The 14,690-nt window shown below is 46.0% G+C and overlaps 1 protein-coding gene across 1 annotated transcript in view; it reads left to right on the top strand.

Moving 5' to 3' along the window:
* Positions 1-14,690, top strand: part of NECAB1 (N-terminal EF-hand calcium binding protein 1) — a 1,647,431-nt gene that overhangs the window by 1,482,576 nt on the left and 150,165 nt on the right. Inside the window, exon 11 of the mRNA XM_085605303.1 lies at positions 2,322-2,399. Within this exon, the coding sequence (XP_085461429.1) occupies positions 2,322-2,399 (78 nt within the window). The remainder of the gene's footprint in view (positions 1-2,321; positions 2,400-14,690) is intronic.

Below are 14,690 nucleotides of genomic sequence, written 5' to 3'. Positions count from 1 at the left end.
TTAGGTTCAGAAAGAAGCTTAAAACTTGGCTACTTTCTCAATAATCTGCTCTCTTCCTTTAGTCTCTCTCCCAGTGATTCAGCAATACAATTTGTGGCATCCATAGCACCATGATATCCCCTCGGAGATGACTGTTTGCGCTTTATAAATACTGTGAATTAAATGAAAATAAATAAATAGGTATGTATAGCGCCACAAAGCACAACTCGCGGTCATATGATCGTGCTAGACCAAGGGAAAGTCACAAGTTCAGGCCATCCCCAATAAAGCGTGTGCTAGATTCAGGGACCAGGTTAGTCTTGCTAAAAAAGTTACCTTCTCAAACTCTGGCGCAAACAGTCCAGTTTGCATTAGAGGAGGCTGCGTGGAGCATAAAGAGCATCATGGATGGTCCTCGCTGTAGTGCAAAGAGCAGATCCGGTCAGGCGTCATGACCAGTCGTTGCTGGAGCGTCACGTTGACGGTCACCCAGGGGGATTCTGTGCAGACCTCGCATTTCCAGTTATTGCTAGTGGCCGCTGTAGCATGAAGAGTCCGGTTCATTGGAATTTCTTGTTGGAGTTTGTCACGGGCAGAAGAGTCTTGTGCGAATGGGCCCATTCTTGGTCACAAAGAGCCCAAAACTTGGATTTCTCCTTTTTGTAGAGAGAAGTACAATCCTATGCCAGTCAAGGGTCCAGGTGCTCTGGATGCACCTATTGGGGATCAGGGACACACTTTAGCCGAAGCCAGCAGGGTTCAGTAAGGTTGTTGCAGGTCCAGTCAGCTGGGCTGATGCACAACAGATCTCTGGAACTTGTTAAGTCCCTGTAGCTCACACAGGAGATCAGCCAGCTAGCTTTTGGAGTTCCTCTAGAGGTTCTGGGTTCAAGGAGTTGGTCCAGGCTTCCTTCTTCAGACAGCAGAACAGTCTTTCTTCTGAGTCTTGCACAGGTCTAAAAGTGATCTGATGAGTACTTCAGGAGGTCCAACATTTATACATGGTGGCAGCCTTTGAAGTGGGACGGGACTCCCTATACTCCCCCCATATCTGGTTCTGGAAAGTTGTTCCTTTTCACTGCCAAGGCTCCATGTAGTCTGGGGTTACAAACGACTGGTGTCAGATTCTTTTGTGTATGTGCTGGAAGCAGCCCTTTGAAAGGAAAGTTGTGCAAGGACCAGCTCTGCCCCAACCTTCCAGGCAGGATCACCTATCATACCAACATTTTTCCCATTTTGTCTCACTGTCTGGGAGGAATATACAAAGGCCAGCTGCGAAACTATTCACAGTCATGTAAACCAGGCAGCAGGCACCAAATGGTAAGGACAAGAAAATGCAAACTTGGCATTTTCAGAATTCTGACTTAACCTCTTCATCGCTGCGCGGATTCCCGCGCAGTGCTGAAAGAGCTGAGCGCGGGCGGGGCCATGACGGAACGGTTCCGTCATAAGCACAGCCCAACCGGCGTGCATGACGGAACCGTTCCGTCATCGGCATCGAAGAGGTTAAAATCCAACGTTACCATTAGAAGGGATTTTAAATTACAATTCATTTGAGTACAAACATCATTTTCCTATTTGCTCCCAAACTTAAAGTTATCACTTATTAAGTGTAATAAGGTGACTCAATATTATCATATGAGTGAGATAGGCCTTGCAATAGTGAAAAACGACTTCAGGAGTTTTTCACCACCAGTACACGTAAAACTTAAACCTGCATGTCCTACTTTTCAAATATAATGCACCCTGCCCTATGAGCCCTTAGAGCCTCTTTGGGTGAAGTATTAGTAATACAAAGGAATGGTTAGGCCAGGCAAAAGATTTATTTTGCCAGGTCTAAATGGCAGCTTACAACTGCACTACAAGCTGCACTGGCAGGCTTCAGATAAGCATTAAGGTGCTACTTTAGTGGGTGGAACAATAGGTGCTAAACCCAGCGTAGCATTTACGTTAAAAGCTCTGGATACATGGTGTACTATTTACGAGGGACCTACAAGTAAATTAAAGTTGCCAGTTAGGTGTAGGCCACTTCTATAATGTTTTTGGGAGAGAGCACAATCACTTGAGCACTGTCTAGCAGAGGTAAAATGCACAGAGTCCTAAATCCCACAAAAACGAATTCAGCAAAACAGGAGGTTTGAAGGCAAAAGGTTCGGGGGACTACCCAAGAGTTTCAGATTGAACAGTGGGATATGTTTTTTTTATGTAGCCTGACATAAATTCTTCAATTGAACTCTCATGCTGCCAACCTGCCAGCAACTTTACAGCAGTTATAACTAAAAGGCACTGAATATTTGCAAACGTATTCAACCTTGGTGACTAATTTCTATTTCCGTTTCCAGTGTTGCTGTACAGAAGCTTTCGAGTGAATCCCGCTTCATTGTGTATGAGTTCTGGGAGAGCACCCATATTTGGAGAAAGTAAGTAGAGTCACTGTGTTGTATGATGCTGAGAAATGTTGAGAACATTTGTATTTATTGTGAACAGAGGGAATTCAATTGTACAATCGCCTGACAAACTCTGGTAATACACAACTTTATTATCTCATGTATTTAGGGCAATCCCTTGCAAGGGATTGTTCTCCAGCTATAAGAGATAAAAGTATTTCCTTGTGCATTTGAAGGTAAATTTTTGTATCTTCAGTGCTAAATTTTGATTTACCTTGGCTTTTTTTAAATCCAATCTCTACCTTAAAAATGTAACATTATACGTGAGACACATTTTTCTTCTGTTGCAATGGGAGACGAGATAGTTTACCTTGTCGTCAAGGCCATTCCAAAGGATGATAGCCTTGGATTATGAGAGGGCAAATGTCGCTTTTGCCCCTACAAAACCACTCCTTAATTCCTCCATGGTTTGTCACTTCTAAGGATCTGCTTCTTTCATACTTCAATCGACAGCTGTTTGCTTTAGAAACTATTTTAAATTGCAACAAGGTTTCTTGTTTTTTTTTCATTTGTTCTTTTCCCTCCTTGCTTCCACAACATGATTTATTTTTGTCTCAGTTTCACTGTAGGTATTTCTTGTGTGTGTCATATCTTAGCAGGTGGTCTCCATGATAGAAATGACATTTAAAACGCGTGCTCCTCCAAAATGTATACAATAACCTTTGGTGGAAATATTTCTGTATATGTGTGTATCCCTCTAATTACCTCATTTCTTCACATTTTTCCTCACTTCATCAGACAGTATCACCACCACATCTCCATTGTGTATGCTATTATAACCTAGTTGGCTATATTATTACCCAGTTCTTTGTTCTTTAGAATGTCTATTAATTATTGGTCTTGATCACAGTATAAGACCATTGTAAAACACAATCCGACTCTCTGATCATTGCTCTGCCCATAAATGCTCAAATTATATTGAGATATAAATTAATTGGATCTGTAAGCTCGAAACTTTCCAGCAAAAACAACCATGCTGCATCAGCTCCTGGCTACCAGTTGAAGTGAAGTTTCGTATTGTGGCATATCTTTACTACTTTATGCCCACTAGACACCGCCCTAATCCTCTTTTCTGCACAGATCACACCTGTCCTTGAACAGTGCCATCGTTTTGCAATTTCTGTATTTTAATTCATCAATCCAGAATTAGTCATCACAACCAGACACACACTTTACATAAACTATGTGTCAGAATGGAGGATGGCATGTATTCGGCTGCACATTGTCTTTGATGAGCTTGAACACTGTACTCCCCGTTCTACTGCTGCTAGGCCATTAAATGTGCAGTGGTATTAAACAGGAGAAAACATGCTGCTCTCATGCTGATCACTAGACTGCAAGTGAGAGGCATTGAGGGAAGTAAAGAGCTGTGGGTACAAGGGGGGGGCACTAAGCATGGACAGATTTCAACATTAAGTTCAGTTCAGCACTGGGTACTCTGAACACTATACAATCTTAGATTATTTCCTCCGTTCGACATTTTGTAGGGCGCACTGGTAAATGTAATCTCTTCCATTTTTCATAGTTTTCTTTCATGAAAATATTTTGTTGTTAACCTTATATTCCTGCTTTAATTTGTCTACCACCTAAAGCTGCGATTTGAGGCAAGTTCCATGTGAATTTTTTCTGAGTTCATCTTGTATTTGGTTTTTATTTAAAATCATAATTTAAAAAGCAAAATATAAAGTTTGATTACTGAAACTACAATGGGCAAAGCCTAAAGGTGTGGCTTTAATGTGTTAGTGCATAGAAACTAACTGCTTTGTACATGCTATGTTTGCATGCTTTACCACATTTAAGGCAGTCCCATTGGTTACACAAAAGTTTGTTTCATGTTTCAAGATTAGCATGGGGACAGCCGTACGCTGGTCTAGCAGTTTAGGTTCGAAGGCCCTTACACATGCACATGAGAGAAAGAATCCAAGAAATGCACATATATGTAGCGAGAGAGGCTGGCTGGATGGATTTGGCAGCCTGCAGAGTTATTATAGTTATTAGAGTGATTATCTACAGAGTAAACATGTCGGGGCCCTTGGAAAAATAATGCTGCGTGAAAGATTCCTGACAAAAATACGAATGGTACAGCATTTAATAATAAGAATCCGGTAATGTCTGGGGAACAACAGGTAGCATGTTCAGCATGTAATTGTTTGTGTATGCTGCCAACATCTTAATCACATGGAACCTGCCCCAAAGTGAGAGGTCAGGTTCAACCATCTACCATCTCAAAGGATCCAAGTTGTATGCAGCCAGTCATTCCTCACCCCTCTTTAGCATTATGTACAGATACATATGAGATTATTCTGTTTCCATTTAAAGTTGGTGTTTTAAATCTGGTAAGGGACGAGACCCCACAGTTTATTTTGTACCATGAGAATAGTGACATAGTGAGCGATAAAGGATCCATAGTGCGGCAATATTACTAAGCTGTCATTAGCAAAAAGGAAGGCTTTTGATGGCCAAGGACTTTCTCTATCTTCAGCCTGTAATGACCACTGCACAGCAGCAGACCGGTCCAAAGCCAGAAGGAAGAGGACCAGTGAAAAAGCCCATCCCTCTCTTGTTTCTTTCATGATTCAGAAGTAACCACCAAAATTACTCAGCATTGTCGGTTGAGCTTACTGATCAAAGCTTGATCCAGGCTAGCCCTCTATACACTGCAAAATTCAATATCTGCAGCCTCTGGTGTAATCTTCGAACGAATTGGGCCATTAGACCCTCAGGTATCTGATAAATGTGTATTCTGGGAGCTTAAATCAATTCAAACAAGTTAAATTACAATGAAACCCATTTGGCACCCCATGAACGACAAAGTGGATGGTTTTACAAACTATGAAAGTTCATTAAGAGAATAGCCAAAGTCACAGGCTTTATTCATTAAGTGAGTCATTTTTCAGATTAAGTATACAATGTGGTACACTTAATCAAACCAAAAACTTATGGTTAGGTAATATATAGCATAATCATTTAAAGAGTACAAAATGCAAAGCAGAGAAATCAACAGTTCCATAAAGGAACTCCCCTAAACTAAATAAGACATCCAAGAATGTAAGGGGAAATCCTAGGCAGGAGATGTCAGTCTAAAGTGAACCCAATAAAGATTAAGGACAAAAGGAGAACAAAAGGCCCAGGGGGCATGGCCTGGACAGCAATGGCAGTGGAGGCGCATTGCTGAGCTCCGTGGCCGCAAGTCTTGTAGGCACAAGTATCCTGCGATATCCGCCCATGGTAAGAGGTGAGCACAGCCAGTTGGCCACCGGGAGGGTCGGTGGAGAGTGCGGCTCCCAGAAGAGGCCAGCTGAGTTGTGTTTGCAGCCTGCTGCAGGTTAAACGGCCAGGCCGCGGCCCTTCTCTGGCACATGCGGCCGGAGAGTGGACCCGATGATGGGAGACATTAGTCAGGTCGGGAGAAATTAAATAAGACTGGGCCCGTGAGGTGGCCAGGGGATCTCGGCGGCAGAAGACCGAGGGTAGAGGCTCCCACCTATATGAGTACAAAGCTGGCGGAGAAGGCCCCAGGAACTGACCTGGAGTGGCTGACAGGAAGCAGGACATTGGCACATGCCCTGAGCCTGCTTGGGAGCAGTAAGAAGAGGTTCCACAGAGAGGCAAGAGCCTCCCCACCATGGCCCTGAAGGAATAAGATTGAGAGATTGGAGGAGAGCTACCACAGTGCACAAGGTTCTCCCCCTGGCAGAAGCACACCATACAAGTACTCCCCTGGACTGAGGGGCCCCCGCTGCCTTGGGGAGTAAACTCAGCCCCTATTGGATTTGGGACTGGGGGATGGGTAAAGCCTCCAGTACAGCCAGATGGTCAAAAAGACCAGTGACCAGAGTCCCCACAGACACTATTCCCAGCATGCAGGACCCTGAAAGGCCCAGAGGTCATGGTGCGCAGGCGAGCATGGCAAAATAGCCCAGGTCAGTGGGATCCACAGCATTCCTCTGCCGGCCAACGGGCAGCAAAATGGGGGGGGGGCACCTTTGGAAGCCCACACGGAATGGATCTGGTGACAATTAAGGAAATACAATGGGCCTTTGAGCACAAAATAGAGGCAGTGGCCCTGCAGGTGGGCATTCTGCATGTGGGCCATAAAAAACTAACAGGAAATGTGGCAGAGACGGAGAGGAACATGGCACTAACCACGCTGATGATGAAAGACTGAGCTACACCACCAGCAGGCTGAGATAAAGACTCTAACACTGCAGCTTGATGATGCAGAGGGCTGCTACCGATTTACCAGTGTACGCCTGATTGAAGTCCCCGAGAAGGCGGAGGTCCCCAGTGCGGAACTATTTGTAGAACAGTGTCTGCTCTCAAAAAGGTTTTGGGAGGAAAGGTTCCACTCTCTACATGGTGGAGCATGCCCATAGAGTATCCGGGAGGCCACTGGTGCTGGGGCCCTGGACACACCCTGTAATAGTCAGAATGCTCAACTACAGGGACCATGATCGTATCCTGCAAGAGGTGTGGTAACATGGACCCTGGGTATTTGAGGGTAGTTCGGTAAATATTTATCTCCTGTGAGGGTCTCAAGGAGCTGGAGTTGCTAACTGCTTCTTGGTGACCTGTTCATGTGAACAGCCATGTATTGAGTCCTTTTCTGAATTGCTGGAGCAATGAGGTGGGCCTGAGGTGCAGGGGAAGGTTGTTCCAAGCTTTGGCTCTTAGGTAAGAGAAGGATCATCATCTGCAGTTGCTTCGGCAGATTCAGGGGAGGCGGATCGCAGGTGTCTGGTCGGTTGATGGAAGGTCATGTATTTGTTGATGTAAACTGGTCTTTTGATGTGTAGTGCTTTGTCTGCGTGGGTCAACATCTTAAACTGGCATCTCTTCGGGATCAGCAGCCAGTATAGCTTCTTGAGGTGGGGTGTGATGTGCGTTCATTTGGGGAGGTTGAGGATGAGTCTGGCCGTGGAGTTTTGTATTGTCTGTAGTCTCTTCAGGAGGCGTACAGTGATTCATCTGTAGGGTGTGTTCCTGTAGTCCAGCCTGCTGGTGACGAAGGCCTGTGTGATAGTCCTCCGGTGTTGACTGGGAGCCACCTGAAGATCTTGTGAAGCATGTGTAGGGTGTGGAAACAGGCAGATGTGACGATGTTTGACTGTTTCTTCATAGATAGCTTGCTGTCAAAAATTATGCAGAAGTTGTGGGCTTTGTCTGTCGGGGCAGAGGTTGGAATGAGTTCAGCAGGCCACCATGCGTAGGTCCATGTTCCCAAGGATGAGGACTTCCGTCTAGTTAGTGTTGAACCTGAGACAGTTGTACTTCATCCAGTCGGCGACGTTCTTCATGCATCTGTGGAATTGTGTTCTGGTGGTGGAGAAGTCTTCTGACAGCAAGGGGATGAGCTGGGTGTTGTTGGTGTGGAAAATGATTTTGATTTTGTGTGATCTGACGATGCTGGCCAGGGGGTTCATGTATGTGTTAAAGAGGGTGGGGCTTTGGGACGATCCTTGGGGAATGCTTAAATGATCTTCTTGGGTTCCGAAGTGAATTGTGGGAGTCTGATTCTCTAGGTTCTATCAGTGAGGTATGAGGCAATCCATTTGAGGGCGTCTCCCTGAATTCCAATGTGATGGAGTCTGTTGATAAAGATGTGATGGGAGACGGTGTCGCCGGCGGCTGACTGGTCCAGAAGGATGAGGGCTGCCATTTTGCTGTGGCCCATGAGGGTCCAGATCTCATTGGTGGCTGCAACCAGAGCTGACTTGGAATCTGGATTGAGAGGGGTCCAGGAGGTTGTTGTGTTCCAGGTGTTCGGTGGGTTGCTGCTTGATTGCCTTCTCGAGAACCCTTCACTGTCAAGGGGAGCAGGGAGATGCGACGGTAGTTCTTTGGTTCTGCTGGGTCGGAGGATAGTTTGTTGAGGAGGGGCCTCACTTCAGTGTGTTTCCAGTCCTCAGGGAAGTTGTTGGAAGTGTTCAGGACTTTCTTGGGCTCATCGCTAATAGTCTTGCTCAAGAGGTTGAAGATGTGGTGGGGACAGGGGTCTGTGGGTGGTCCCGGGTGAATTGAGTTTATGATGGAGATAGTGGCTTAAGTTGTGAGAGAATCCCAATGGGTGAACAGGTGTTCAGGGTTTGTGTTTGTGGGTTTTAGCAGGTTGATACTGTCAGCGGTGATGGGTTGGAGTTTGAAGTTTTCATATATGGCTGAGATTTCGTTGCGGAAGAAGTCTGCCAGGGTGTCAGACAGTTTCTTGTGAGGGGGTGATGTCAATTCCCGGCAACTGCGGTTTGTGCTGACTTCGATGCTGTCTGCTAGGGCATTCTATTTAGTTTCTTTCAGGAGTCAATGGTACTGTTTGAGTGCTGTCTTGACGGTGGTAATGTCTCCTGTCTCTTTACTGGTGCACCACTTTCTTTGTAGTTGCCAGCAGTTGCCATTGGTGGATTTCAGCTCCGTGGTGAACCAGGTGGATCTTCCAGCAGGTCTTTTGGATTTGGCTGGCTTGGCAGGGGCAATTGTGTCGCCATACTCAGTGATCAACTGGAATAAGTTCTTCATAGCCTGTTCTGGGTTGGATGTTGTGTCTAGGAGGTGAGAGTTGGAAGCCTTGTTCCACTGGTCTTATGATATTTCTTTTACAGTGTCTGCATGTGAAGCTGGGGGTATGGTGCCAGTGTTGGTAGGTCCTGAGATGTTGAAGTGGATGCTGCAGAGGTTAGTCTAGGTGAACTATGAGACATGGCCATACTTGACTCTGGACATGAAAATGAGGTTGAGCGGGTGTCATGCGATATGGGTAGGGCCGATGTTGCTCATGCATCCAAGGAGGTCGGTTGTATTGGTGTTGCTGGGCTGGGGTAGTCTAGGTGGAAGTTAAGATCCACTAGACAGATGTAGTGCTCAGAGCCGATGGATATCAGGGCGATGAGGTTAGGGATGGCATTGCAGAAGCTGGGGCATGGTCTTGGTCGTCTGTAGGTGAAGGTGCATCTGATGGTGTTTTTTCCGTCTGTGTGGAGTTGGAGGTTGAGATGCTGCGATAGTCATGCAGTGGATAGTGTCATTGTAGATGATGGCAATTCCACCTCCGTGCTTGTTGGTTCAGTCCTGGTGTATTATCTTGTAGCCTTCAGTGGTGGGGCTGTCTGGTGAAGAGGCGGGGTTCAACCAGGTCTCTGTGAAGAAGAGAAAGTCCAGCCTCAGGGATGAGATCGTGTCCTAGATCTCCATGGCTTGCGTTGAGAGGGAGTCTCTGAAGTTGTGCTATAGCGATTTCAGTCAGCGTGGTGGATGCAGCCGTCTCCAGTGTTGTTGGTTGATGCAGTGTTGTAGGAGAAGAGACAGTGGCAGCAGGCAAAAGGTACTACCGTTGTGAGTGGAGCAGAGAGGCAGTAGTTGAGGTTGTGGCATTGAAGGCTGTGTGCTCAGCGCCATTGTTTCTGCGGGTGGTGGGAGCGGCACAAAGGCGGGAAAAGAAGCAAGCTGTGAAGCTCCTAAACACTGCGTACAACAATGGAAAAAGCAGCAGTACACAAATAAAGCTGATAAAAGGACAAACCAGTAGTGAACAAATGGCTTATACAGGCAGGAGATAGAGACTAAGTTACAGGCAATACAGTGAGTAAACTAATAATAGCAGCAAAGCAACTAACTTTCTGGCTGCAAGTGAGCGGAGGCAAAAGCAGGCTTAAGTACACTGCGAAATACAGTAGTGCTGTTAGGCAGTTTCGGGAAGAACTGCTGGCAGTGAGAGGGGAGTGGTCCAAAAATTTACCGACAAAACTGAGGGTATCCACGCAGGAGAAGTCCTACATCTTCATTGAAACGGCATAGGTCTAGGTCTGGCTGGAATTGAAGGGCTATCCCACGCCATGCCAAAAGAAAGATCTGTCAACTCAGGGCTGGCATGCTCGGAGGGTAACCCGCTGTGCAAGGAAGAGGGTCCATGTAATCCCCACAAAGACCAGCGGATTACGGAGGGGGTGCAAGTTGTGTCAGTAGTGCAGAAAGGCAGCTCATGGGCATGTGAAAACAGATGGGCTGCCTTCAGAGAGATCGGCTGAGAACACAAAGGCCTTGAGGTCAGAGCAGGAGGATATCCCTTTGCCAGTGGTTTCACCAATGAGAAGCTAATGGCCTGGTGTTACCACTATGTCGAATAGGGACTGAACCCCTGTGGATCTGCCACTGGCTCACCGCAGAGGCCTCCTGGCAAACCAGGCATTCAATGGAGGGTCTGCTGGACTGCAACCCCCCTCAACACTGTGGCAAATGATCATAGTAGCTGTTGGGTGATGGGTGAAAGAATTTTGGGTGGACCACAGGCATCTCAGTCATTGAGGTGGTGGGTAGTTGGAAACTCATCGCACAAGGTGATAGGGAGAGTGGTAAGTCGAGGGAGGAGTTGGAAGTGGCGCAAAGTGGGAGCAGTCAAAACACATCCTGTGGGTGACCCAGGCAGTCAACCCTAATTGGAATTACAGATGCCTATGTTGCTTGAATATGCATTTACCTTAAAAAAAAGAAAAGACAAGAGGCATTAGGCAAAACAGGAACAAGTTTGTTTAATTAAATGCAGCGGCTGGGAGAGTATCAACAGAGGCGTGCTGAATACAGTTTCAGAGTACATAGGTTTTGGCCACACATATACACATTTTGTGGGTAATTTAAAACATTTTGACATTCTTTAAAAAGCCTCATATTGATAAAAAACAATTACAACCATCTGATAAGGAGGTCACAGATGGCTCTCGACCTCGAGGAGAGCTAGTGTGTGCATGTCCAGATGTCCGGTGTGGTGAGCGCGTGATCACTCCGTGTGGTGTACAGGTCATGCCCTGATTGGCTGAGTGTTCCTACCTATGAGTGGCATCTAACTTTGTGGTGTTTTGGAAACGGGCACCTTTGGCCGAACGTGTTTTATTGGGGACAATCTCCTTGGTCCTGTTTGTGGTGAGACTACCTATCTGTGGGATCGATAAGGGTTTACCTAGGTGCGCATTTGGATTTGGGCTAAATGTAACCCCACCTGTGACCTGTCAATCCGTAGGCTTGGATTTGGGTCGCAGGTCCTGTCTGACTATGTACCTCTGACTTGGAGTTGATGGTGAGGTCATCTCAGATGAATCCAACAGCAATGACACAAGCTAATGAGTGCTTGCCTGTGTAACAAGGGGGTCATTGAGATCATATTTACTGATATTCTCATAATTATACATACAGTTGTTACATCGTACATCAACATTGAATTCATGGAGATTGACGTTGTTATGTGTGCCCAAGTTATGGTGTACATCGACAATGGATTTACTGGTATTGACATCACTGTGTGTGCATATGTTACAGCATACATTGGTATTGTATTTACTGGTATTGACATCATTGTCAGTGCATGGATTACAGCATACAGCAATATTGCATTTGTTGGTACGCTCGCTGCTATGCGTGCATACATCAGCGTGTACATTGCAATTGTATTTATTGATCTCAACACTCCACCCCCTTGTTGAATTTTCAGCTACATCATTTTCCTCATACATCATGGCAGCCATATTATTTGAAATGGTGTGTGTTGCTGTCTTCTATCCCTTCCCTAGCTATTGCATAGTACCTAGTTTGCAGACTGAGTTTTTACAGCAGGAAACCTCCACCTGAAGGAAACCACACAGTAATAGTACAACCATGACAACAGGAAGCAGCGATGTGCACCGCCTGGTCACCCATCGGGGGAGCCAGGCAAAGAGACTATGAAACCAGTCCTGTTCAGAGACACACCCCTGCTCCTTCATGTTCGTTTGTAGACAATGCAATGCTTGGATGGCAAGAGCGAGAGTTCCATTATCAAGAAAATTCCCAGGAAAAAAAGTATAAGCGCAATCATCGATCTTGCCACACACCCCTCCCTTCATCACTGTCATCAAGTTCTACACACACCGATGTTGCATCACCAAGAGGTGTACAGCTTTAGGTTCTTCCCTAATAGCATTAAGGCTGACCTCGGTGCCATTAATGGTTTTAACAATTTTCCATCTGGTAATTTGTAACCAACAGGCATTTGCTTTTGTTTGAATGGTGAAGACAGCAATGGACCCCCCTGCATTGATTTGAGTGTCCGTGAACAGTCTTCTGGAATGTCCTTGTACTGACCCCAGCCAAAATAATCAGCAGTTCTTCGTCAAGCCTGATGCAACAGAGTTCTTCTGTAGCAGATGTTGGAGCAACTCAGACAGATCTTATCCAGGGATGACCAGGGTCAGGGTGTGTATGGTTACGAGGGTGCAGTGGCCCCGCCATCCAGGAAAGAGTTGGGCATAGGCTAAGTCTCTACAATGCCAGTAACAATCCATAAGTGTGCAGGTGCCATATTGCAGGTCCGGTATGTGCAACACCACTTCACAGTTGACATTGGTCCCGAGCGGTATAGTCCTTTTGCCTTTGAAACACAAAAAATACTGTGTACGTTTGTAAAATTAGGGGTTGCCCCTTCCCTTCCAACCATCTGTACCTATTTATCTCAGTATCCATGATTTCCTGGCAAGGGGTGTCTGTGCTGGAGTTCACCCGTGCCCATAGGACTCATTTCCCCTAGCTTAATCGAGGTGGATGGCCCTTCACTGGAATTTTATATGGGGATCCATGTGTCATTAAGAATGGCGGCCCCAAATACATTAAGGGCCATCTGAGAACCACAGACAGAAGTGGGGTGGACTTGTTTACACACTGGTGCATTGGTTTGGCTAACTCTAAGAAACTCTTTTTTCCAAAGTCTCAGGGACAAACAGTGTCCTCCCCTGCACTGCCCCGTCTGCGCATCCTGTCTACCTCTGTTTGGATATCGCTAGGTTCAGTAAAACGGTACAGTGCAATGGGATTTGCCTCATATCAGGAGATGCTTATTACTGCTTTATGTGGTTCTACTCTACTGCAATGTATCTTTATCCTAATCCTACAGAGATACAGGTGGGTGAGACATTTGGCTTTCTCAGGGGCCATCTCTTGGGGTAAGTAAAGTCTCTCAGTGAGCATATGTAACATGACCTGTTCATGGCTTGAATGCATACGGTGGCCATGTGTTGTGTAGGAGCATGCTGTGCAGGTCTCTGCACATGCGTTGCAAGAATGTCAAAGCAGGTTTCTTGGGAATAGGCATATTTCAGGGATTGAATGGCTCGTGAGCACCATGGCTAAGAAGAGTGTGTACAAAATTACAGGAGTACATCACTTAAAAAACATTAGCAGGCTGGAGGATGGTCTTCGGGGGAGTTGTCTTGTCTTGGTGAATGGCAAAAAAGAGAGTTCATTATCAAAAAACGGCTATCAAGTCAATTTGCATTCTGTGCTCTTGAGCGAATGGCTTGTGGAAGTCCTCTTGAAGGCTGTGATCGGTTTCTTTTGGAGGCTTTGGCTGAAGAGGTAGCAACTGCTGTAATAGTGGTGCATATGTGGTTAGATCACCGACCTGTAGGATAAGAGCTGTGGATTGTGTGTTAGATTGGAAAAAAACACATCGCTAGACAGTTTTTAGAACCATTCCTGGCTTTCTTTATGCACATACATTCTATGGCTTTACTGAAGTGTGAATCTACCTAGCAGGGTACTGAAGAATGATGGTAGCACTGTTAGGGAACGTTAAGTTTCAAGTTTGTTTTAGTTTTATTTATACTTTTGCTCCCCCTCTGCTTAATACAGTGGGGACAGTAGTTTCCTCTGTGGGATTCTCCATAAAAAGGTGTGTTGTTTCAATTGGTGTGGGGGCGTCCTTTTGACCTTCATGGCTGCTCGATATTTTGAGAAGTAGAAGAGTCTTAACTATTTAGTGGTCTATCTGTTGACACTTAAACGTTTCTTTTGTCTCTGCACGTGGTGCGCAGTGAGATTCTCCCAAAATTGGGTTGGGTTATGCGTTCTTTCTGGAAGGTTTGAGAATTGTGGGCTGTTTCTAGGCTGCCTTGTGCAGGTTCTGGTGGGGGCTTAGCTGTGGTATGAGCGTTGCTGCTTTTAACAAAGAATACTGGAGGTGGTCGGAGGTTTGCTCATGGACCCCCATAGGTCCCGGGCGAAAAATAACTGGAATCAGGTTTGTTTGCTGTGTTTTTCTGACAAGTAAGTTTTATCAAAACTGGACGGACCCAAAAGGTGTTGGTACGATCACTGACAAGCAGTGCTTGGGAACCCACCAGGTGAGTAAAAGGCCCCTCACACACCAACCTAGTTGGTGTCATGCTTCATCATAGGGGCCCCAACCGGGTGGCCGAGCGCCTCCCGGTTGTGCTGCGACGCCTGACTACAGCGGAGCTGGTGTGGTGTAAT

Source organism: Triturus cristatus, chromosome 5_1 (assembly GCF_964204655.1).
Source record: "Triturus cristatus chromosome 5_1, aTriCri1.1, whole genome shotgun sequence".
NCBI classification, from domain to species: domain Eukaryota; kingdom Metazoa; phylum Chordata; class Amphibia; order Caudata; family Salamandridae; genus Triturus; species Triturus cristatus.
The sequence above is the reverse complement of the archived record's forward strand: the minus strand, read 5'-3'. Positions and strand labels throughout refer to the sequence as shown.